General features: G+C 36.2%; 1 protein-coding gene across 1 annotated transcript; it reads left to right on the top strand.

Moving 5' to 3' along the window:
- brinp3a.2 (bone morphogenetic protein/retinoic acid inducible neural-specific 3a, tandem duplicate 2) lies at nucleotides 1–27,197 on the top strand. Its single transcript, XM_052599734.1, has 8 exons — nucleotides 1–515; nucleotides 9,331–9,633; nucleotides 15,116–15,306; nucleotides 16,656–16,846; nucleotides 21,072–21,177; nucleotides 22,304–22,540; nucleotides 24,166–24,388; nucleotides 25,693–27,197. Exons 2-8 carry the CDS (start codon nucleotides 9,434–9,436, stop codon nucleotides 26,807–26,809), a joined length of 2,265 nt encoding a protein of 754 aa, XP_052455694.1. The 5' UTR covers nucleotides 1–515; nucleotides 9,331–9,433; the 3' UTR covers nucleotides 26,810–27,197.

Here is a 27,197-nt window from a genome sequence, read left to right as displayed (position 1 = left end):
CGATGCAGAGTAGGAGGGTCAAGCGGAGCTATGTGATGGCGCAGACTTTATAGAGGAATATCCACAGGCACTTCCAAAAGAGATTGAATAACCTCAATGTCGCACTCCGTTGGCGGATGTTAAACTGAACCAACTGATAGCACGGTCTGTTTCCAACTGTCTGTACTGCTCGAGGATTTATCTATTCAACATTGATTGACTAAAGGCGGTTATTTCTTCTTCAAGGAAAAATCCAGAGCCCTTCACGGATAACATTACCTTCGCTTTATAATGGGAGCGCAGTGTTTCCGAAGTTGGACTATCGTGAAGTAGCACCAAATTTACATATTTAGGTGCTTCCTGTGGGACCTTTCGTCCATTTTGTCTTTACGCCAAACAGTTTTCATTACTTCGGTGGGTTTTAAGCTGATGCCCGTTAAATAGCCTACTCCTGTAAGGAAGAAGAAGAAAAAAAAACTGCATCAGTGAAGAATGGGACCTTATCGGATGAAGTTACAACATTGAGCTACGTTGAGGTTAGTTGTATTTTGTTCTTTTTGACATGGTTTAAGTTGTTGTCAGTTGACTGTGCTCTGCAAATATAACCGTTGCCTCTTGCTGCACCGGGACAACTTTGAACAAACGCAACCTGATCGCCACGTCGTTCTCATGAATTATATGCATGCATGCAGAAGCCCATCAAGACTACACAGCTCCTTACACGAATTACTACTAGTATCCCTCAAGACCATTAATCTGTTTATGCCATGTAGTGTTTGATACAGAGGCACATCTCTCTCTCTCTCTCTCTCTCTCTCTCTCTCTCCATCCCTCCCTCTCGTTGTTATTTATGTGAAGCTGCTGAAATACTTTTCTTAATGTGTTTTTCAAAAGCATCCTTCAAAATAAATATATTTCAGAAGCATACTGTTTTTTAGAGAATATATCAAAAATTTAGATCTTCATTTTTTAGTCATAAATCGTTCTATTTTTGTCCCATTTATGCATAAAGCAAGAATAACATCTAATCCAAGATACATTCTCTGAAAACAAGTCTTAATATTATAAGGAGCTTTGCTTTTCAAGTAGGCCTAAATATATCTTACGTTAAAGGTGTTTATATTTTACTGGGAAAGAAGACAAAAATATGATGATGTTGATGTTGGTGATGATGTTTGCATTTGACCTGTATTTGAGGTTACAGGTCATGAGGTTTGTACTAATTTCACAATTAATTTTATTCACATTAATGATTTGCATCCCAACTTTTACCCCCCCCCCCCCCCTTTTCCCCCCAAACAGTAAAAAATGTGGGATTCTAATATCACTCTGTTAAAACCAAGCAAGCTTTCTATTTGGTGCACAGCTGTATGCTTGCAGAAAAGCTATAAAATCAGGCATAAAAGTTTGCTGCCCATTGATTTAGCTGCTAATACATTAAGCTATAATTGGTGTCACAATATAAACTGTACCATCTGTTCATAAAATAGCTTATAACTTACTTGGAATTGCTTTAAAACTAAATTACATTTTATTATAGAAAAATCCAGTAACATAATGTGAGGAAAAATAAACAATTCAGCTCCTTACATTACACCAGTGAGGTAGTGAGGGCTCTGATGAAGAAATATTGTATGTATCGCTGGCCAGTTTTAGCAGAATAGTGTTACATGACTCTTCATTACCACCAACAATCATGCTGTGAATCATCTTTCTGATACAGCATGCATAGTAAATGTTTAGTGCTCTGCTGTATAGATAGTATTCTCATTTGTTCTAAGGACTTTCTTCCGCAGAACACTAAAGAAAAAAGTTTATAACTAAACCACAGTTCTGGTGACCATGCACTGCCATTGTCAGGGTAAAAAAAATCACTCATACATTTATGATCCGCAAAAGAAGTCAAACAGGTTTGGAATGACAGTAGTGTAAGTAAATGATGGGGGGGGGGGGGGTCATTTTTGAGTGAACTTTGTGATATTTATGCATACATTTACTAGGCAGATAAATATAAGATTATGCATGTGTATTATTTTTAACTTAACTTTAACTGTCTAATTGCAGTGTCACTAGTGGAACTAAAGGGAATTGGATTATTTTCAGTCTTTTTTTGTTTATTTGGTCAGACAGTAAACCTGTTATTGACCAGATATGTGACATTTGGAAACTACATTTCGTATTGTGGCTGACAGAAGCACATGTGTTAGTTACTGCAGAGTGTATTTTCTCTGTGTGATGCTGTTACCCCTGCACAGTAGATGTCTTTGCAAAAGAGTAACTGGCACCAGAACACTGACAATCTGAATGCTACATTCACATTTCCTTATGTGAAGGGTCTAACTAAGTGTGTGTGTACCTTTGTATCCCAGCTGTCTCTCATAATTGCTATCTGCTGGCACAGTTTTTGCCATTTTCCAAAATCACCATTTAGAGCTTTTGGCAGCCACATAAAAGACAAAAAGACCTTTTAGTGCAGGCACACAAAGACAATTACACACATACTGTACATGCACTACTGGATCAGCATCCAGTAGTGTTCGAGCTCAATGGCTCATTCATCCTATGCTGATGTGGGATATAGCCATGGATGAGAGCCCAAGAGAGTCAGTGAAATACCTTTCCTAGTCTTGTGCATTTGCCTCAATGGGACCTTTTTTTTTTTTCAAATGGCTATCTGCAGGTAAAGTGGCTCCCTAACAAGTACTCAAATTAATGAATGACTCATGCGTGAAGGCCCTTCTGCAGCAATTCCAGCACATCAGAAATTGCACAGAGACGACTGATTGGTTGAACATGCAGCAAGCAGACAGGCCCGAGTTGGAGAGAAGCTTTATGATGGTGAGCCGTAGCCCATTATTTCATGATAATGAGCTGGATCACCGAATCCATCCTGATGCTGAGACTTCTGCAAGGCAGAAGACAGGCACAGGAACAATGACTTCTTGATTAGAGCTTGAAAACAGAGACCCTTGGGAGTATGCAGTTGAAAAGAAGGTAAAGATGTGACATGACACCTTTCAACTAGGCAAACAAAAACCTTGATGCATGTATGAAATGACAATCAGTAAGAGACATGCAAAAAAGTGATGCTTCTAAAAGGTTTTGGGTGTCATTTTTTGATACCTTGACGCTTAGAATTTGTTTAATTTTTCTTTAAAACCTCAATGTCACATTGTATCCTAACCAAAAGTGACACAATAGCATACTACTTCTGTAAAATCTGTTTTTGTTCTAACCAGCGACAGGACATTTTGTCAATCTGTTTCTCTTTCTGTGTCATCCATAATGACATTTCATTGGCCCAAAATCCTACAAAAGCAAATAATTTTTGTGCTCACAATGCATTTTCATTCTCAATGTGGACAGACAATCTTGTAGTTTTGAGGTTAGGACATTGATTTATCATAACTCGTAAGATGGTAACACAACTTTATCTATGAAGCAACATTCAGATAATTGAAAGTCTTAATTTAATGGATTTAGAAAAGAAGACCATGGGTTGTTTTCTGTATTTAATTGATGCCCCCCCCCCCAATTGCATTAAACATTTCACTGATATGTGGCCAAATAACAATGTAAAAGTGAGAACTTTACGATCAAAAAAGGCAACGAGTAAAGCAGCAATTAAATCAGCATCTTGTACATTACCAATGGCTCTGTGCATAATTAATGTGACTTTTATTTCTAAGCTTTAATCAATTCTTTGTTTGGTTTTATCCATAACCAACAGACATTTTAATGGAACACAGCACTCTGTTTAATTGCCATGGTAATTGTCAACCGATTTACTATAAACCTTTACTCTTTGCATACATATCCTGACCTGAAAAGCATTATCTATTTAATCCAGAATACTATCCCAACCCATAAATTATAGTCCTTTTTTTCATGGATCATCCAAACAAATTATTATATTCATCATCAAACGAATGGCTACCTTGTTGTCCATGCTTCCTCAAAGATCAAAGGCTTTATTAATATAGATTTGTATTGCGATCAGTCTTTTTATATATATAAAAAAGAACAATTATTGCACCCTAGAGACATGAACTGAGTGTTTTCAAACCCTCATATTAAAATGTGTGCCATGTCCATAGAGACATTATGCTCTCAGGAACATGTGATATTAAATGCGGCTACCAGAGTGTTGATGAACAGACAACACCGCATCTATTCTTTTAATTCATTGTGTTCTTTTGTTGGCTTTTTCCACAATATTTTGGGTACTTCATTGTCCTTTAAATTAAGTAATGCTCTGACTAATGTGCTCTGACATCCAAATTTATAAGATTGTAATTTTTGGATTTGGATGATCATAATAAACATTCGCTGTAATGTATTATGGGTATGTTTTTTTTTTCTTTGAATATAGACACACAAAATTGTCAGTTGTATCAGAAATATTCTAAAATGTACATGAACTTTCACTGCAAATTGATATTATTTTGTATGATGATCAGTTTTTCATCTAGAATGAGACATTTCATCTAGAATCAAATATTTTAGTTTCATGGCTTGTCTGCTCCCAGAGGTCCATTTCTCAAAGTGACGGCAATATTAGAGGGAATATTTGATTTGCATTTAACACTCAACACAATGACTGTCATTCCTTTTCCTACTTTTGGTCCCATGCACTGATAAAAGCTAGTATTTCATATTTATTTTATTGCCCATCGGTTGGGATATTCTCTTTGATACATTACACACTGCAAATCTCTTTGTACACATCCTTTTGTTCTCAAACGAAACACGGATAAATAATTGTGACTTCCAGACACATTATTTCGCTAAGAAACCTTTCTACCCTCAGGCACACAATGAAAGCTGATGTTGATTGTCGTGGGTTAGAGAATAACATAGCTAATTAAGAGTAAAAGCTCATTAGTCAGCGGAGAGAGGAGGATGTGAAGTTTATCGGTTCCTGTTTTAGACTTTGAAAGTGGGTTTCAGGGATGACTTGAAGTCAAGTCTGAAAGAACCAGAATTTCAAATAGTGGGATCCTACTGTAGAAATGGTAATACAACCCTGAAATCAACGTTCACCTAAGATGACGTTCACCACATTTATTTATTTTTTTCAAACAGTCCATCCACCCGGCGGACACAAATTTAGAGCAGGAAATATCTCAGAGAATGTATCTTCATTTGCATGCTTCCAGCAGAGACAGCCAAAACTCATTGCAATTGCACAGGTCGTAAATGAAAGAACTGAACAGATGCCCTGAGTCCAAAATGCACACTTGAGTCTATCCTGTGAACATGTTTGACTCAAATGCCATTGAGAACTTGAGTTTGAGAGATCCCAGATCTCATCATCTCAACCTTTCAAAAGTACTTTGATAATGCTTCACTTTGAGCTTGGTTTTACTTTTAGTTCTTGTGCTTGATTGTAATTTAAGGTTACATGCACAGAGTTGTATGGAGTTGTAGATGACGGTGGAACATTATTTTATTTATTTATTTTTTTTAAGGAATATTCAGGGTTCAATATTGGCTTAAGAAGTTAATTTAGTCAGCAGCATTTGTGGCATAATATTGATTTGCACAGCAACAACAAAAAGTTATATGTTATATTATTATTATTATTATTATTTTTTTTTTAATATAATTATAATTATTTTTTAGTTTTTTTTTGTGGTAATCAACAATCTGTGACAAAAACTGTCAACTGAGCTTAATTTATATGGTAAAACTTTACAATAAGGATCTATTTGTTAACATTAGTTAACCACATTAGTTAACATTAACTAACAATGAAAAATGCTTCGAAAGCATAAATGTTGATTCCAACATTCACTAATACATCATGATTAAAATTTAACGAAGAGTTATATTTAATGTTAATTGAACTCAGCAAACATGAAATAAAAATGAACAGCTGTATTATTATTAACTAATGTTAACAACGTTTATATAATTAATAAGTACTTTACAAATGTATTGCTGATTATTAGTTATAGTTAAATTATAGTTATTAATTATGTTATTAGTTAATGGAACCTTATTGTGAAATGTTACCACTCATATATTCCTTTAATAAGTTGTTTTTACCAAGCGAGGGTTACCTGTTTGTTGAACTGTAGAACTATGTCTGGATAAACTAAATTCGAAACAGATGAAAAAATGTCACAATGTCCTTTGTGATGCATAACTAATTATTTGTTGACTATTTAGAGTAAGTGGGGTTCAAGCAGAGTTCAGAGTTGAATTCACGATTCAACAGGCAGATTCAGTTCATTTGAATTAATTGTCAGCTCTAGAGCAAAGAACAAGGAAACATGGTATATATTATATAGGAAATAGCCTTTTCATTACTTAAAACAAGAATTTCTCTATTAATTTCTAGATATTGTTTGTAACATCTGTCTGGTTCGAGACAGTTATTTATTTAAAATCTGTCCACAATCACATTATAAGCATAAACTAAAATGACCATGTCGCAATGCTACTTAATAAAAATAACTTAATGTGCTTAAGCAAAATGGTATACTGTTTAAAACATATTGGCTTTTGTGTCATTCAGACAGCTATTTGTCTAGTCTGTTTCTCTCTTATAACCAGGCATCGCTGTAGTTTTAAAATGATTCGTGCCTCTAGGTGAACACACAGGACCTTGTCATAGTCACCATTTACATGACAAATTACAATATGAATCGTTTATATTGCTATTGCAGACCCTGCAGGTTATGATACAAAATACTCTTGCAACATCCAGTTTAAATGAAAAATTGCATGTCATGTAGCAAGGCTAAGACGATCGTGCAAACTACACATAATGTTCTCCCCATAAAGAGCTTAAAACACCTCTTTATGAATTCTATGGTGGTATAACACAATTTTTAATCCAAGATAACTCTGAATAATTCTTTTCTCAGTTTCCCAGAAAACTAGCTAATGTTTTGATCTTCTCTCCCATCAGACCTTTGCTTAATTTGGCTCATGCAGATACTTATTTCATTTCTTAATTATCCTCATTTATGTGTTTACAGTTTCTCCTCTGTCATTTATTTTTCTGTTCATCCCACACATTTTATACATCAGTTTTTCACACTTGTCAAGTCAATATCAGTGGTATTGTGAAAGCACATTACCTATTGTTTCAGAGCCTCTACAGAAAAGTCAAGGTTTAATCAACATAAAGTTGTGTAGGCATTTTTTTGACATTTTTTTGTTTTTGACATTTTTATGACATTTCAGACCAGTCTGAGGATATTTCAAGCCCTTTTGGTGCTCAATTATATTTAAGTGGCACCATTGGTGCTTTTCATGTTTCCACAGTTGATGATAAAAAATAAATTTCTCTCTCAGGCTAGATGTTTTATTTGTGATCTAAAAGTACACCTCGGCTCCTCTTTCAGGGTGGATCGGTTCAACAGCATTTGATGAAGTGTATTGTTTTTGTAACCACAGATATTTTCTGATGATGCCCCTTTAAACAGGGAATATTATTCCTGCAGATAATAACCAGAATCCTGTTACGGCACTGAGTGGGGGAGATAATGTGATTATAGCAGCAGATTGCTTCAAAATGAACTGTGCTCTCAATGAATACATGTTTACAGTGCAGGGACAGTTCTGAGCTGTTGACTGTTGACAGTTTTGAGGTTGCAGGTTTATCTCAAAGGACTGGAGAGTTACAAAGATCACAGCCCTGTTCTAAACATTTAACTACAAGTTGAGAATATTTAGCTTTTTTTTTTAAAGAGCTAAGCTGGAATAACTCATCAGTATGTTCAGAAGAGAACATTAGCCAGAAGCATCATCTATCTCAAAGCTGCTCTCTGCCTTCGTGACTTGTTTTACACATCTTTTTATTCATCTCTTTTTTTATTTTCTCCACATTGCCACCTGGCAAGCAGAGCTACCATCCCCCCAAAAAAAAAGGGGGAAAAAGAACTGGAACGCATATAATGATGCTTTGCTCTCGGGAGAAAAGTAAACAGTGATTTTTACACAAAGCAAAGCATTTGTTACTCAAGGCAGAACAATAGTAAGTCAAAAGAATTGCTGATGGAAATGTGGAGATTGCGGCATTTGAAATGGCCTTTTTCATGTTGCACTGTGGCGCTGAAAGTGCAGCGCGTTGTAGGATCCCTACTTGAGTGGTTACTGTGTTCCACCGAGACTTCCTCATCAATATGCATAGAGAAGTACGGATGTCTGCACTGAAGAATTAGATGTCATGCAGCAAAAGTCTTGCTTTTAAATCTGCTGTAATTACAGCAGAAAGCATTGTAGCCCAGATTGGGGCTGTACTCACACCATTATGGATGTGCTTATCAGTGTGCTACATACATTCTATAGTTCTGTGGGAGATGAGGGTGCAGATACATCATCCAAGAAAATCCTCCCATAGGTTTTAATGCCAAAGGTGGACAACTTATGATTGTGATTTGAAAATTAAGCATAAAGATATTTAATGAACTGATATGCTATATAATTTTTATCCCGTCTGTATCTGCACTGCAATAAATGTGCTGAAGTGTAGGCGTAGAAGAGCGTCTGTTTTGATATGCACGTCTTTATAATTAGAGGTTGTACTAAGCAATGATTCACAAGCCAATGTGGTGCATTTATAATGCATGTTATCTCAAGGTCTGCATGATGATCTTTGAAAGTCACCCACACATATGGTCACATGGCACAAATGACTTGACAGACTGTCATCAGAATACAGTAATGAGACTCTTTTCCAACATCTGGTTTGGTCACGGCCATGAAGAATGATTGACAGCACTTGGTGGAAATATGGGAATAATAACAGGGTTAAAACAAGGGGCGGGACTGCGGGAGACACTGAGAACCAACTACTGAAAGAGATGTTGGAAATGTGCTCATGGCATCTGTTTACCATGGGATTGAATTAGAGTGCTTGGATTTAAACCGTATCTGGTGCTTTTGCCTTTTTATACAGTTTGCACTTGAAGCAAAAAGAGAGTTAAAAATAATTTGGATTAATATAAGCAGTTTTAGAGAGAACATCTCTATGTAATGTACTAGTGAACAGGAGGTTATTATCATTTCAGTTACATTCTTTTATTGTTAATTTGGTAATACTTTGCTCCTCTGAAGTACCAAAACACTCATTACCATGCAAAGAATATATATATATATTCTCACTACACTTATATTCTCACTACTAAAAAATTAGTAAATCATTCCAAAAAAGAATCATCATACTTTTCTGCCCTTTCTATGTTGAGAAGATCTCTCCGGAGTCCTAAATAGTTTTTGCCTCAAGGAAACATAATTTCCTGTTAATTGTCTGTATGTGTGCACTTTTCAGTGTTAGTGTTTACTAATGCATTGTTGTTCTTTATGTATGAATCTGTGTGCTGTGTGTGTGTATAGGCAAGCGTTTGTGGGACTGAAGCCATGCTGATCTTCTGTGCTGGGTGGTGGAGTGTGGTCTTGCACCAGAGCCTGTGCTGCTGAAGCCTTGTGCAGCTACCCCATGGCTTTATGGGAGCTGATGTTGCTGACTTTCAGCCTCCGCTGCTGGCTGACAAGCTCTGCCAGTTTAGCTGAAGAAGGCCCTGCAGGCCCCCTGGACTGGCTTCTTTCTGACAAGGGCCCTTTTCACCACACACAAGAGTACACTGAATTTGTGGAGAGGAACCGTCAGGGATTTTCCACGAGATACAAGATCTACAGGTTAGTTGTAACTGAACTAAGGCCTGCATGATTTTCATGCAGCATTTTTACTTGCCATGGTTTTTGATGGTACCAGTTGCCATATTTTGCCATGTAATATGATGAAGTTGTTGCTATGTAACTGATCAGCCAAGATGATTTTTTATATATATATATATATATTTTTTTTTTCATTTATGAATAATAAATGAATTGGCTTGTGGTAAAACATGAATAATCTGGCATTTGAAACACTGCTGTTCAAAGTTTGGGGTCAGTTAGATTTTATTAAGAAAGAAAGAAAGAAAATATGTATTTTTTTCGGCAGAGATGCATTTAACTAATTACATTGTCTCTCTCTCACACACACATATAACAACTATATATATATATATATATATATATATATATATATATATATATATATATATATATATATATATATATATATATATAGATAGATAGATAGATAGATAGATAGATAGATAGATAGAGATATAGATATAAACTTTGCATGCTCTACAAATGTTTTCAACATTGATAATTATAAGAAATATTTCTTGAGCAATTAAAACTAGCCTACCAAACCAGCTCCAAACTTTTGAAAGGTGATCTATTCAATTCAACGTGGCAGAAGTAACATAACACACATTTTTTGTTGTACTGCAGTTGGTAGAATTTTACGGAGCCTTGCACATGACATGCAAGAAAAAATGAATAAATCGTGCACAGTATTTACTAATTAGTTCCCTCAATTTGCTAAATCATGTGCACAATTTACTAATTCGTTCTCTTGATTTATAAATTGTGTGCACAATTGAGCAAATCGAGGGAACTAAACAGTAAACTGTGTTCATGATATCCTACTATTTTTTTTCTCTGCATGCCATGTGAGGGGCTCTGTAGAATTAAGGCTGGTAGAAGGTGAGCAGAAATTCCAACTCTTAAATGACTGGTGATAATTTCCATCATTGCAGGCACATTTATCAAATAGTCCTCTGTTCTTAGAAGCCACAGTTGACAACTTCTAATTTGTAGGATCCACTTCATGGGTGCTCTGATTGTCCCTTCATCAAAACATTGGAGATTTTTGCATCAGAGGCTCAGTGCTCCCTCTGCAAGATTAATAATCTTATCATGTGTAACTGATTAGTGGGCTCTTAATTCTTATTACTCAGCATTATCACCTGTTCCCCTTGAGATGGTTACTGTCGGCAGAAAGGCTGTGCTAGGAGAAAATTGCATCCACTGCTTGATTAAAAAAGTGTGTTGTATCAAAATACTAATTGAAAAGGAGCAGCTTTTACATGCATCCCAGAATCTAGGTAAAACATTTAAATATAGCAATTTCTCATTAAACAGACGGACTGATTAAGATCCTAAAAAGTTTCAGGCATATTATATTATATTATATTATATTATATTATATTATATTATATTATATTATATTATATTATATTATATTATATTATATTATACATTTTAGGGCTGGGCAAGTTAATGCGTTATTATTGTGTTAACACATTAAGTTATTAATGCTGATAATTATTTTATCGCTCGTTAACAACGTTTTTTTTTTAATTTTTTTTTTTTTTATTATTATTATGAAAGTCTGTTGCTCATTGTCTCTGAATACACATAGAAACAAATCATGGGTCACAGGAGGGGATGCTCCCGATCAAATTATTTAGGCTAACCATCAGCATTCGCAAACCACTGTCCACTGTTATTTTTAACAGAAAAGGAAGCAACAAGCTTATGAACCCTCTAAATCTTCACTCTGGTGACTAAATGATGTCTAATATTAGCCAGTGTTACATGTGTCTTTTTGATTAGATTTTTTATAAACGCAAGAACAGCTTTTATATTGCTAGTATTATTTCAAGATGAACATTAACTGGACTGAATCAACTTTGGTTTATTTCACACATATATCATTTTAGAACTACTGGTTTAAAATGTGAGTAACAAATATGATACATCAGGATTGAGTTATTACCTCCTTATGATAAAATGCCATATTTGTATTCCCTATTTCTAAGTAAATTGGTTTATAAGCATCTGCTATTTAAATAAATGTAAATGTACTAAGATATCAATGTAAATGTACAATATGATACTACTATATGTGTATAGATAATGCATGGAAAACCGGATAAATTCAGCTCACTGTCTCTATAAAAAGTATGATATTGTGTTTGCGATATCCTTAGATCAGATCGCATCTTTTAATGCTAATGCAGATTCTTTCGTAATTTGGTGCACAGCCTGGAGCCTTTAACTCAAACAATCTCTTTTTCAGAGTATTTTCTTATTTTCAAAAACAATGTTTGCATGTAGCAGACATAGAGAGATTAAAAGTGGCAATATTATATTGGGGATAGCTTTTTCTCCTTCAAGCGCAGCTTTGTTACATGGCTCAATTTAAATAATCCGCAATGACAGGTAGAAGATGAATTACCAGAAGTGGTTCTCCTCCTACTTACACTGGTGTGTAACAGTGTCGTCTGGGCAATGAAAGTGCACCATCTCATCCCTCCTTCAATTCTCCACATTCTTCCTGATTGAATTTGAAAGAATTTTAATGAGCTCTTTGTTGGAAATAGTTATTTTTCTTTATTCGGGAGATTTCACTTTGTAGAATATTGGGGAAATGCCATGTCATAATATTCAAAGACGGGGTCCAAATATACCACCTGCTTTACTGAACAATTGCCATGGGATAGTTTCCAGTGATGCTGATGTGTGCACAGACTAAGACTATCTTCTCTCTCTCTCTCTCTCTCTCACACACACACACACACACACACACAATCTTAATAATGTAAGTGAGAAAATCCGTTTGAATTTGCTTGTAATAAGTCATTTCATAAAATGCAGTATATCTTTGCATGATGACAGCTGCCCTTATTTAAAGTTCTCTCTTTTTAGGGCCACTTCCTTCTGTATGATATTCAAATAATCTTTTTAATACATATCTTAAAGGCAGAGATAAAAGCTTATGACACAAGCCTCGAGTTCTTTTTGTTCTGCAACAAAAAGCTGAGAAACAAAGCACAGAAAGAAGGATTCAGTGCACATTCAGAGTTGTAGTGAAGACTGATGATGACTACGGTCGTAATGAGGATTTCATATAGCACTGGAGAAGTCCCATATAGTGCTTCCTAGAGAAGCCTTTAAACTGCTCTCACACAATGCCTCACCTGATAAGACAATCCAAGCTTATCGTGCTCAGCTGTGACGGGGAAGAGAATGACAGGGAGGATTTTCCGTCTTTCTTTTTTGTGGGGAACCTTTGAACTCCTGAAGGCTAGCTCATCACAGCTCCCAAAGAGCTGTCCAGTTTAAAAAGTGGCTTATCGTGGTGCCATGTGAAATTGAGATAGATCATCTAAATTCAAGTAAGCAGTCATCATCCCAGTTGCTGCTATAGCACATGCCAAATGCAGTATTACCGTGTTTTACAGCAGCTGAGGGTGTAGCTTATGAAATTACAAGAAATTATATTCTGACATAAATCCAACAACAGCTTCGACCGTACATTAATAATGTGTGTTTTTGTGACATAATTTCAACATAATTCTATCACTTTTGCCCCTTATGAATTGCAAAACAGCAGATGGAATTAAGGGCGCTTGCTGGAATGAATCAATCAAACATCTGGGTCGGGAGGCCTCTGTCATTACTCCTGATTTAATATGATAGATCCCCTTTCAGAAGGCCACCCCAGCGCCATCCATCACCTGTGCATGAGGTTACTCACTATTTCTCGGCTAACTGAGAGGACAGGATCTTATAGAAGAGAGGCGTACAGTGATTGGAGGGTGTTTTGAGATGTATTGAGTGTGAGACTGTGCCAACGCCTTTTGTAGAAGTATGTGCCTATTTTAGAATATGCATAATTGCATAACACAGAGCTTAAAATAAAGACTGGGGGTTGAAAGAAGGCCTGAATACTTAATTGCCTGTAACTGCATGAATTAAATTTGTTATTTTTGTATGCATTGTGTGTTGCTGCTGTTGAGACAAAGAAGAGCATAAGTATTGACCTTTGCTTAAGAAGCAAAATAGTTTCTGTCTTGGCTCATCAGCTACTCATCTAAATAAATGGCACAAATGCTTTTAGTACTTTACTCTAAGGAAGATCCATTGGTCTACTAGGCTGTGTTTATGTCAACTACTCAGTTTATTAGCCCACATGCTATTTTTCTAACAATGAATTTTAAATGTAAAAGTTGACTCTGTGCTCTAATGTATGCCTTTACATTAAAGATACCCAGAAAAAAAGTAAAAAAAAAAAAAAAAAAAATTACGTTTAGAATTAGATCGCTCTTTCCGCAGGTAACTCATGAGTGGACTTTCCTCATCGACTTGCTATTTTATCAAATTTTTTCTCATTTTCACTAATTTCTCATTCTCGCGCTCAGTTCACAATATCTGCCCATGTCTGATAAAAATAGCTTTGTAGGACTATATATTATTTGGACAAGTATTCAAAAAATTAAAAATAAAGGAATAATAAAAAAAAAAAAAAATAAATAAATAAATAAAAACGAAACAGAAGTAATATATTGATATTTAATATTGATATATTTTCTGTCCCGTTTTATTGTGTAACTTTCAATGAAATTGTTATTTATTAATTTCTTTGTTTATTTTAATTCAGTATCATTAAAATCATTGAGTTACATTAAAAAGCCTTATAAAATTACTTTATATTATATAATAAAACAATAAATAATTATTGTTTTCGGCCAAGTGCATCCAGAATTTTTGGTTTCAGCCTGGAATTTTTATTTTTGTGTATCCCTACTAGAAGTGTAAACACACTCTAAAAATACATATTGGCACCTAATGTGTAGGGAACCTGCCCAGTGACAGTTTTGTACTTTTGTCCAGTGCATTTAGACTTTCATATGTCAGCAGTTAATTTGTATATGATTGATTCATAAAAGTATAATTCTATTTAGAAACATTACATTTTTCATATGTATGATATATTTTCAATCATATGTCATGTGGTGCTGTGGAGGAAGCCTAGGAGGAGCACAAATTGCAAAAATGCATGAGTCACCAAAGCCTGGAGCATTGTTTCTCTGTTTTTAGCCTTGAAGGATTGCAGGGCTTTGTGGTGGTATTTATTATTATTTTATTTTATTTTTTCATTTAGCTTTCTTTCTCCTCCCCACTTTTATGAAAGGTATTGGTTGTCACCACAGGGCAGACTTCTATGAGTCTTTCTGTCAGGGCAGATTTCTGTCACAAAGTGTTTATTGAGCATAGCACTTGTCAGCTGCACATTCTGAGATGGCTCCCTATGCATAGTATCCATCCCCCAAATGAAACATGGTCTGAGAACCTGAGGCTAGAGATGTACCTTGGCAGGAGCATTGGTTGCCCCGCAGGCCTCCTTCTATCATGTCCAAAACAGTTGAGAAATGTTAATGAAAACAGATCATTAGGGACAGGCCTGTTTACTCTCTCTGTTTTTTTTCTCATGCAGGGAATTTGGCCGGTGGAAAGTGAATAACTTGGCTGTAGAGCGACGGGATTTCCTGAACTCCCCTTTGCCTCTCACCCCGGAATTTATAAGGAACATTCGACTCCTGGGGCGAAGGCCCACTGCCCAGCAAATTACTGACAACCTGATCAAGAAATATGGCACCCATTTTCTACTGTCAGCTACACTAGGAGGTAGAAAAATATATTCCTGTGAAATATCCTGCATGGTGGTTTGTGCAAAGGTCATAATACCTACTGTGAGTGAACTTGGGAACAAACACGTGTTTTGTTTATGAAGAAGAAACACATTTAGATCTCATTTACATTTACATCTCAATTACTACTCATACACTATCAAGCCAAGGAAAAACAATTAAGACATGCTTTGCAGCATAATTTATTACTTGTTCCACTGTGTGGTTGTAAGAGGGAGGCAGGTCTCAACAGATGGTAACATGTCCAGGATGGGTTACTTTTCAGAAATCCACAAGCATTATTTCGCTCATTTCTTAAACTCGGAGCAGCCTGTGCTTACAAGTTACTTCACATAATGCAAAATTGGCTGTACAGAACTGATGTGGCCTTCACTGCTCTGGAAAACAAGCATTATTGTATAAGCTTAGAGCATGAAAATGGAGATGCAAGTCTAGGCTTTGCAGCAGACCTGCCTGAAATACAAACTGCCACATGCTTACAGAGCATTTACTGTATAACCATAAACTGTTGAGTCAAACTGATCTGCTTTACCTGATAAGGCTGGATCTTGATACAGATTTCCTGATAAATTTCTGCTTTACAAGCTCTTGATTCGGTTTCAGTTTATTTATAATAGTTATATTTTGATGCTGCTAACATTATCTGCTAATGCTGTAAATTGTGAAGGTCAGTGTTTAGTGGGGTAACTCTTCTTTTTGAATTATTCATTAAAATAACCAGCTGGTTAGTAGGGCTGTCACTTTTAGTTCAAAAATCGATTGCACAATCGATCGGACCAACCAAAAAAGGTTGAAAAATGAAAATAGGGAATCGATTTTAACCAAATATGTACACTATTAATTTTAAAATAGTTCAACAATTACAAAAAATATAGATGTAACAAAACTCACAAACAAGCAGAAAAATAAAATAAAGAAATCCGAAAGTGGAGTATGCCTTCCGAGAGCTAGACAGAAAATAACAGCAATTTTACGCACCTATAAAGCTCTTTCTAATTCTCATTCTATAAGACCCAGTGACGTCGAAAGCGACCTCTTATGCTGCGTTCACACCAAACGCGAATAGAGCGTCTGATGCGAATGATTTCAATGTTAGTCAATGTAAAGACGCGTTTACGCACGTCTGGAGGTCTCGCGGCGCAGTAGACGAGTTATGAGTTATGAAAAGGACCACTGCAAGCTGACAGCGACCGGCTTTGTTGGTGGAAAATTGGCAGTAATACCCCCACCTTGCACAGCTGTACCTGAGTGTCCCTAACCCTAACCCTAATTCTTATTGTAATACATTTCTACATCAATAAGTATGGTTCCTTATGTTTCCGCTAGGAGAGGAGGCTCTGACTATATTTGTGGACAAGAGGAAGTTGAGTAAGAAAGCAGAGGCGAGCGACTACCCCAGTAACAGCACAGCTGTGACTCTGGAGGCCCTGCACCAGCTGGCTGCCTCCTATTTCATAGACAGGGAGAGTACTCTGCGAAAACTACATCACATTCAGATTGCTTCCACTGCTATCAAGGTATGTCATTAGTCAAGTCAGAGCCCACAGCTTCCTCCTTTCAACTCCTCAAGAATAATCATGTGCAGTATAACAAAGTGATTTTTTTTCACTATCCCTGTTGCCGTGATCCTGCTGTGAAAAGTCCCATATGCTGTGAGTGTGAGATCTAGAGATATCCATTCACTGATATATATGAAAGGTTCTGCATTGTGAAAAAAATAAAACTAGCTCTGGCTGTACATGTTGTCCAAGAATGAGATTTATGAATGGCCTATTATGCTGAGTAATTCAAAAAATGTGGCTGTTTATATATACAGTAAAAGCTTAATTTTGGGAAGGATAAAAAAATCATGGTGTATCTCGACAATCTTGCCGTTTTGTATCTTGACAGCCTGATTTACTTTGGCCAAGAGAGCCCAATGCAATGCAAATGAAACAAAACCCATGCAAATACAAAATACACCACCAAATTAAGAAAATGTCTTCATCAGTTTGACAACATATGCGCTGCAAATACTTACAACACGATGAAAAACAGAAACACACTGCAAATATGCACATCGTGACCAAATACAGAAAAATGCAATGCAAAAACGCATAACACAACCATATACAGAAATGCACTGCAAATATATATATCACAACCAAATACAGAAACACACTGCAAATACGTACAGACCACATCGTAAATACATAAGGGAAAAATCAACAAGTGCCGAACCTGGTTGGGATACGCTTCAATGTTTACTGTTTTAACATCCTGGTATGATTCATATGATACTGTACCTTGGCTTTTTTTTTTTTTTTTGTCAAAATAAGCTGACGAAATATACAATTACTGTAACTTTGAAACTTTATGTAGCCCAAGCTGGTTAACTTACATTTACAACTTCCCTTACTAAAATTATTAACCATAGTTTTATACTAAAAATTAACAAATAAATAATCATCATAGCTACACTTTTATTATAATAAAACCATGGTTAATTTTTATAAGGGTGTTTGGGTACCTACCCTTCGGGTTGTGTGTGTGTTTGTGTGTTTGATCCTGGACCACCGATCCTAACAAACCATACATCAATGTCAAAGCTTATTTATTCAGATTTCGGATCATGCATACATCCCAATTTTGAAAAATTAACCATTATGACTGGTTTTGTGGTGCAAGGTCACATTTATATAGTACGTTTAATTTAATACCTAGCCAGATTACATTATCAATGCATTGTCCAAATAATCATATTGCCCTTTTTTCCATTAAAACTTATAATTTCAGTCATCAGTTTTGACAGTGTCTAGTTACTATATTTTGCCTATACATACATGCAGTATTTTTGCCTAATTAAAAAGTGAACACTGAACAAAACATCCCATTTTTAAAATAATGCTATAAAATAATGTTTTCCATATTCCATATATATCCTTATTTTTAATATTTTTCTTTAATCCTCACAGATCAACACAAACTAATTTAATATTCAAAATGCTTTGTGCTTCATATTTGCCACACTTAGGTATTCAGTCAATGCACTATTTGAAATAGCTGTTGCACTTTTGCTGACAGCCATTGAAATTGGTCACACAAAGCTGTAAAACAGCTCCCCAAACAGATATTTACTCTGTCACAGCAGCACAGTTTGACACATGTATTCCAGTCCACACTTTGATGATCCCTCCCCATCCCATTATATACAACAGCGCTTTCCCTCTGCACACAACTGCTGTGGTGCTTAGATGGTTTTATTACAGTTGGGAGGGCAGATCTCAGGTGTCAAGGCTATGTGTGTCTATTGCTGGTGAGAAAAGCAAAAGCGCCTGTGAGTGACGGAAGCAGCCTGCCAGGCAGGACGGTGCAGCTCCACCAGCGCAAGAGAATGAATCGCAGAAGCAGCAGGGGCCTCTGACACGCGCATCATTTCCACAGGCCACTGACCCATGTCTACATTTCATGGGACAGACAGAGGCAAACGTTCCTCCATATGAATTCCAGATTAAAAAGAGCTGGAGTACAGAATGAGGTTTCTAGCTCCCCCCACTGGGCACCTTGGAGGGGAAATTTAGCTATTTTCTTTCACAGGAAAAGCCTATTAGTGTGGCGGTGTGCTGGGATTTTGAGAGGAAAACACTGGATTGAAGCTCTTTATAAAGTCAGGCTGCATCCCACATTTGTGGTTCTGCTCAGGTTGTTTGTCTAATGCGTGAAAACCCGAGCTATTCTACAATTGGCGGGGATCATTTTGTTCATGATTTGACAATTTCTTCATAACAGATCAGCTCTAAGCCAAGCCAGAATTGAATTTACAGCCATGATACCATCGGAAACACACACAGCGTCAGAATTGTAACCACAGGGAGTCAACGCCAACTCTTTTTGGAGAGAATTGACTGTTGTGTTCGGTTATAAGTAACATTTTTCAAGCAAAACCCTCCGTAGTCTCACCTGACATGCCTTATTCTGTCCAGTTATTTGAGAACCCTGCACCAATATTTTGGTCTGCTTTTGTTTGTTTGAACATAGCATATTGGTCATTCAGTTAGGTGTTCTCTTTTTGACTTAGTGAGCTGTGCATAACCAAAGTAAACTGCACTAAGGACCAAAATTGTCTAGTGCTGCTTTCAGAAAGAAATGCTGAAGCTGAGGTATTTGTCCAGCTGTGAAATTGGAGAAAAGCTTCCAAACTCTGTGGATAATATCGCCTGACAGAATATTATTTTTAGGATATAATTGAGATATTTGACTGATCCATAATAGCTGCTCACTATGCCGAGTGAGAATCAACAGCAGACTGTTGATGTTTCCCATTAAGCCCAAACATCAGAGGATCACACAATTCCAGGTGGCCTATAATTTGCAATTACAAGGTATTTTGTGACATGCAAGTATTTGCTTTGAATAACAGCTGTTGTCTGTAAAGGAAATCTAACATCATGCTCCACTTGTTCATCAGTCAGTAGCCATTTAACATATGGCACATCATATGGTGTATTAAATAATAAAGCATATAGATGTATCATCTGATTGTATCAGGTATGATCGTTATTAAAAAATCAATTGCTGCTGAGGTAAGCTTAGTGTTTTATTGCAGTTCAAGCTTTTGCTCATGCCAGGAATTCAGGCCATATATTCTCTGGTAACTGGCGATGGGTCAGGATGGAAAACGAATGGTGTATATATTTCTTTCTTCACACTCGCTTGCTCATTTGCTTTTTTTATTGTTTTATTTTATGTATTCGCTTGCTTATAAAAAAAAAAAAAAAGTAATTTAAATTATTATGCTCACCAAAAATACAATTGAAAACAGTAATACTGTAAAATATGTGTACAATTTTAAATAACTGCTTTCTAGTGTATCATATTTTAAAATGCAATAGAATGTGGCAAAACTGAATTTTCAGCAGGCATTACTCTAGTCTTCAGTATTAAATGATCCTTCAGAAATCATAAGATAAACACAAACCCACATCTTCATGCTGCAGAGTCGCTGTTACCAATGCTGGACTCTCCAGTGGGTTTGTGATGGAGTGGCACAAGAGAACCTGGTCTTTCCTTGTCTAACTGTCTGCCTGGAAAAGATATTGAATGACAGGCCGAATCGAAAGAGATCACTGAATTGATGAAGGTTCACTGGCACCATAAGAGAGAAAAGTGTGAATCAATTATGTGTGCTTCTCCGTGTCATGAGGAGGAAAGGGTGTCTAGAAAAGAGAAGGAAAAAATCAAGTGTGATCTCTGATTGCAAATGCGGATAATATTGGGGATAGCTTGAAATAAAAGTCAATTGAGATGCCTGAGTCAATAATGCTATACAGACTCTGACCATCATTAACAACTCGCTGCTAAGGTTAGACAACATTCTGCATTGTAGAGAGAAATAGACTTCTGTTTTCTTTGTGGGTGTGAAAGTATATGGAAGCTAATCAATTAAAAAAGTTTCATAACGGAGTAGAGGAAAAAACATTGTGCAACAGCCTGCTCTGCTCTTTCAATAAGATGAGAGGAACAGTAAGTGTTTATCTGTGAAATGACCTCCACTGCACGCGCATTAGCACCATGTCTGGGACTCACACCAAGCACAGGAAGTTCTTATAATGCATCTGTTCACAGCCAGGCTGCTTGTTATCCCTTTTAACAAGGAAAATATGGGAAAAGAGTTTGTTACACACTCTTTTCCATGTAGAATATTATGGTACAGTAACCGTATGGGGAAACTAATCATTTTATCGTCTGAATTTTGTTCCCCAGGTAACTGAAACAAGGACTGGCCCTCTCGGCTGCAGTAACTATGACAACCTTGATTCGGTCAGTTCAGTGCTGGTTCAGAGTCCTGAGAACAAAGTCCATTTGCAAGGTATAAAATGTTTTTCGAATCTAGAATGTAAAGGTTTGATACTGTGACAGGCATTTATTTATTTTTTTATTCAGCGACTATTTGCACTAAGTGTAAATAGCAATAGAGGATATTTACACTAAGTGCAAAATTGCAATAGATGCTATTTACACTAAGTGAAAAATTGCAATAGATGCTATTTACACTAAGTGAAAATTGCATATTTATTACTGATAGATGCTATATTAAGTGCAAATAGAATAGCAGCATTTTTAGTGTAAATAGCTTTAGCCAACAAGGCGGGCTATTTGCACTTAGTGTAAATAGACAATTTTTATTTTTTATGTGAAACACAAAAGGCTCTTTTCCTAAAGCTAGAGAGCTCTGTTGGAAGGAGCATTTTAAGGCATCGCAGTCACGTTCTTAACATGAAGGCTGTTCTGAAAGGTTGGCAGCTTAATTATGTGGCTTCAGTAGATGACTTGTGGGAAAGGCAATCTCAGAACTCAACTCAGTGATAACTTTAAATCTAAGATGGCAGATGATTTAGGTGAAATGCAGGTTATAAAATTATTAATTCAATACTGAAATGTAAGATTTGCATCAGTGTGTTTTTTGAATGTTTTTAAGAAGTTTATTGTACTCAACAAGGCATCATTTATTTGATTAAAAAAATACATAATAACTATACATAATAATAAATAACTGTTTTCTAGTTGAATATATTTTAATATATATATATATATATATATATATATATATATATATACAGTATGATTTACTCCTTTGAAGGCAAAGCTGACTGTTCAGCAGCCAAAACTCCAGTCTTCAGTGTCACATGATGCTTCAGAAATCATTAAAAAAATTTGATATCAAATTGCACATTCCTTTGACTTTGCATTTCTAAGGATAGTTGAGTCAAATCTGTCACAGGATAAATCAAAAGAGAATTAATTTTGATCATGACTCTGTTTTGATTATTGTAACGGCAAAAGCACTTGTTAAGTAGTTTTAGCATGTGCTTCATTGTCATTTGTTGAACAGAAAATATGATAACTGCAGAAACACCGCATGTCATATATATGTGTCACTTTATTCAGGTAACCCAGTATTCTTATAGCAATCTTTCGTTTCTCTTTAACTGAAGGCTTACAGGTCATTTTGCCAGATTATCTCAGAGACACTTTCGTCCAAGCAGCTCTTAGTTACATTGCTTGCAATGGAGAGGGAACTTTTGTCTGTCGAGACAATGACTGCTGGTGCAAATGTGACCCTAAGTTCCCAGAATGCAACTGCCCCTACACGGATATTCAGGCCATGGAGGAAAGCCTTTTGCGAATCTCTGAATCATGGGCACTTACCTACAAAGAGTTTGAAGATTCAGGTAGGAGAGTGAATTCAATCATGTTTCCAATCATGTAAAAACACTTTTACTTTTTATTATTCATGTACCCTTCTAAAGAAACATCTCAATCACCATACATTTATAGCCTATTTTGGAATGTTATTGTATAATTATTATTAGTAATTATAGTGTTTAGAAAGTTATGTAGTTGTGTAGGTATTTAATACTGTTCATTCATTGCTGAAGATGGACAAACAAATCATTTATAAAACCCTTTTTTTAGTGGCCAGAAAACATCCAAAATACACATTTAAGTGCCTATTTTATTAAATCGTATCTATCTGGCAATGCAGATTTCATTTACAGTATTTACATGTCTTTAAAGGCCATTTTCTCAAAAATAGTTTTTTTTTTTTCTTCCTTGTTTTTCTGCACTGAGCCAGAAACCTCCACTTCTCAAACGTTTTTACACAAAGATTGTTCATGTATCTTATATATATATATATATATATATACCCTATATATATATATATATATATATATATATATATATATATATATATATATATATATATATATATATATATATATACAAAATCCCCTGTGTATGAACCTTTACCTTTGACATGTCAACAAAAATTAAACAATAATTTTTAACCTGGCTTTATCAGAATATATATGTATGTATGTATTTATATATATATATATATATATATATATATATATATGTGTGTGTGTGTGTGTGTGTGTGTGTGTGTGTGTGTGTGTGTGTGTGCGTGCGTGTGTGCATGTGTTTAAGTTGTGGAAATCAATGCATATTATTCGATATTTAATTAGACATTGCATGATTTGCATATTTAAAAGTAACATTTCTGAAAACTTGTAATACACAAAAAAAATGTACTTTGATTAATCAACTGGGGAATTATGATGATAACTATTAGTTAATATTATTACCCTGTTGGTGTCTTCTCTAATATAATTTTATCTAATGTACTTTGCCACACTAGTTAATCGTCTGAATACATATTAACACCATTCAGTGAATCCTGACATTCACCGAACAATGTCCTTCAGAGACAGTGTGGAATTAGAAGAAAAAGATCCTGCTCAACATATTGCCTTACAGTATGTTGAGCAGAATTAATCACCCATAAAATGCTTTATTGCCCATCCAGCATATTTCACCAAGCATATGAATGAGAGCACTTAGCCTAATGTTTAGGTACTGTATTACTGCCTGTCGAGGTCACCCACACTTACCATTAACGCATGGATCTGTTTTTTTTTTTTTTCACAGTCAATCAACCCCCCCCCCCCCCCCCCCCCCCCCCCCAAAATATCCCAGAGTTAAATTACTATCAAAGTTTATGTTATTAGAGCTATCAGGAAGTGACAGATATATACTCTCTCAGGTATCATTCAGCTTCTGTTCGTAGCATCAAAGGCATTCAGCCGTCTGCCCCATCAGCTAAAATGAAATGCTCTGTAGGAACTGCTTAAGAAAAAAAAAAAAAAAGATTGTCTCTTCAGTGAAATGATTCCTTCTTACTGTCAAGGAGAGTAAAGTATAAAGGCATTGTGTTCAAGCATTTACCCACTGTTCATTCAAGTTTACATGACAACACTCCTATATCTGAGAGAACGTATTCTTTCTTCTACAGATGAGTTCAAAACATTTCTGATGCGGCTGCCACAGAATTTCTTCCTCAACGCCTCAATGATCCAACATTTGTGGTCACTGGATGGTGTATTTCAGCGGCGCTATGAGCAGCTGGAAAGCAGCATGAAAAGTCTCTTCAAGCGAGCTCAGCGAGTGGTTTACAAGCTCTTCAGCCTCAGCAAGAGGTGCCAAAAGCAGCCCCACATCAGCTTACCGCGTGAAAGGTGAGCACAACAGACTCATTATCTCCTAATTGTTGTGATGATAAATACTCTTATACTGAATTCCAAAATGGAATAAAGCCCCCAATCACTGTATCCAGAGAGGAAACTCTTCGTATAGTATTTATCATTATTATTACTTGTGTTTGTGATCGGCCAACATTTCAGACTCCACGGGCTTCCAACAGGAATGTTTGTCAGCACGCTTCAGAGTGAAAGGGAGCACTATAGTGTTCTTGTCTTCAGGGAGACAACTTTGTGTTTACCCACAATCAATAAGACTAAAGTTGGGAAAGTGGTTCTCAAATGGTTTTGCTTCAGGCTCTAGATTTTACATTGGCTACCAAGCACCAACAAAGTTTATTGTACAAAAGTAAATAAAAAAAGCTCTTAAAATTAAACATTTTCAAACAGCATGTGAGTGAACTTTTATCCCGATCATATTTTCTTTTACAATGCATATATTTATTTTGGGTGTGGACGTTTGAGGGCAGCCTTTCTATGTCTTCATCCTTCTAATTTGCCTTATATACAGCCTTTGATATCAACAGCAACAGATATAGGAATTTTCTTCTCTTCTCTTTTAGTTGGCAAACCAAATTATTGTATTATCCTATATAGACGATTATATGAAAAAAAGTGTATTAATTCAGTGAAAAATCACAGATCACACAAAATTGCATATATAAATGATAAATGTGTGATATATACATTGAATATCCTAATTAATGTAGAATCAACCACAGAGGAGGTATAAAAACATATTGTTAGAGTAAATGTGAGCACATAATGCACAGGAAGTTGGGAAGAAAATGGATGCTGCACTAATTTACATTAATTCTATTTTTAACATGTCACATAGTTCATATTAATCAGAGAAATCAGCATATTATTTTACACAGCCCTAATTTTATGATTTATCAAAACAGACCTGCAACCCATTTTAGTGTCACAACCCACCAGTTGAGAACCAGCAGTTTGGACCAATTTTATATATGTTTATTTTTTTCTGTTGTACTTTTTGTATCTGAACATTCATCTGTTTGCTAAAATAAAACATGCAACAATTGCTAAGAAACAGTTATTACATATTTTAAACATTTACTGAATGGAACAATATATATATACCTGTACTTTCTTGTACTTTTTTAGTTGACTTTTTGTGGAACAGAATTATGTTTGTGCAAGTTTTATTCTTGTCATCTGTCGCTGTACCCACGTTAGATACATGACAATTTAATCTCAGCAGTCATTGCTTAGGCAGTCTAACAGATATTACTGTTTATCTTATCTTTCCTACAATATAGGCCACAGTCATACTGGCTGAATTACTTCCAGTCTTTATTATACTGCTCAGAGAACAACCAGCTAGGATCCTTCTCAGAAGAGCTGCACACCTGTATTTGTGCATATGACCATAGTTACTGCCAGGTACCCCCACCATGCTCTGTGGGTGATGGGGCCGCCTGCGCGACTTGTGCCAGCGACAACCACACTCGCTGCGGCAGTTGCAACATCGGCTTCATGTTAAGTCAAGGGACCTGTCGACCAATGGTGGCAGATTCCACCGAGAACTACCTGGGCTTTGAGACTGATCTTCAAGATCTGGAGCTACGCTACCTCCTACAGAGAGCCGATCGACGCTTAGAGGTCCATGCTATCTTCATCAGCAATGACATGCGTTTGAATAGCTGGTTTGATCCTTCATGGAGGAAGAGGATGCTGCTTACGCTAAAGAGTAACAAATATAAATCCAACCTGGTCCATATGCTCTTAGGCGTCTCCCTTCAAATTTGCCTTACTAAAAACAGCACTCTGGAACCTGCGCTCACACTCTTCATCAACCCCTTCGGGGGGAGCCACTCAGATAGCTGGTTAATTCCTGTGGACGAGAACAATTTTCCAGACTGGAAGTCTGCTAAACTGGACCTTCCACTAGAATGCTTTAACTGGACCTTGACTTTGGGCAACAAGTGGAAGACCTTCTTTGAGACCATCCACATTTACTTGAGGAGCCGCATTAAAACTCCAGGCACTGGGGCCAATGACAGTGTTTACCTGGAGCCGTTGGAAATGGCTGACCCTACTAGAAATCTGGGGTATATGAAGATTAACAGCATTCAAGTGTTCGGTTACAGTATGCATTTCGACCCGGAAGCAATCCGGGACTTGATCCTGCAGCTGGACTATCCGTACACGCAGGGCTCGCAGGACTCAGCCTTGCTCCAGCTGCTGGAGATCCGAGACCGGGTCAACCGACTCTCTCCACCAGGCCAGCAACCTCTGGACCTGTTCTCCTGCTTATTACGACACCGTCTCAAACTGACAGCTAATGAGGTAGTGCGCATTCACACCTCGCTCCAGTCCTTCAATGTCCGTCTCCCCAATTCTGTGGATTATGAGACAACGAAACTCTGTAGCTAACGATTAAAGCATCATAGCAGATAGCAATAGAACAACTGTAAAATTGCAGAATAGACTGTTAAAATCAAAGCTGCAATGATTTTCAGTGATAGAGAAACACTTGGACATTGGTGACAGTTTTTTTGTGACTTTGCTTTCACTAGTAGGTCATCTTGTTCAAAAACAGATTCATTTTTATTGTATAGTGCACTGAGTTCAAAGCAGAGATTTAAAAAATATATAATTATATATATGAAGTGCTTGTAATTTTATATGTTTTTTGTTGTTGTTGTTTGTTTGTTTTGTTTTTGCTTTTGCTTCAGTGACAATGTGCTTTCCTCGGAAAGAATACAGTGATGTCAGTCAATTTTGTAGATAAATTGTTATTAAAACATTATTAATGGAGTAA

The sequence above is a fragment of the Carassius gibelio genome, chromosome A6, assembly GCF_023724105.1.
Source record: "Carassius gibelio isolate Cgi1373 ecotype wild population from Czech Republic chromosome A6, carGib1.2-hapl.c, whole genome shotgun sequence".
Lineage (NCBI taxonomy): Eukaryota > Metazoa > Chordata > Actinopteri > Cypriniformes > Cyprinidae > Carassius > Carassius gibelio.
The sequence above is the reverse complement of the archived record's forward strand: the minus strand, read 5'-3'. Positions and strand labels throughout refer to the sequence as shown.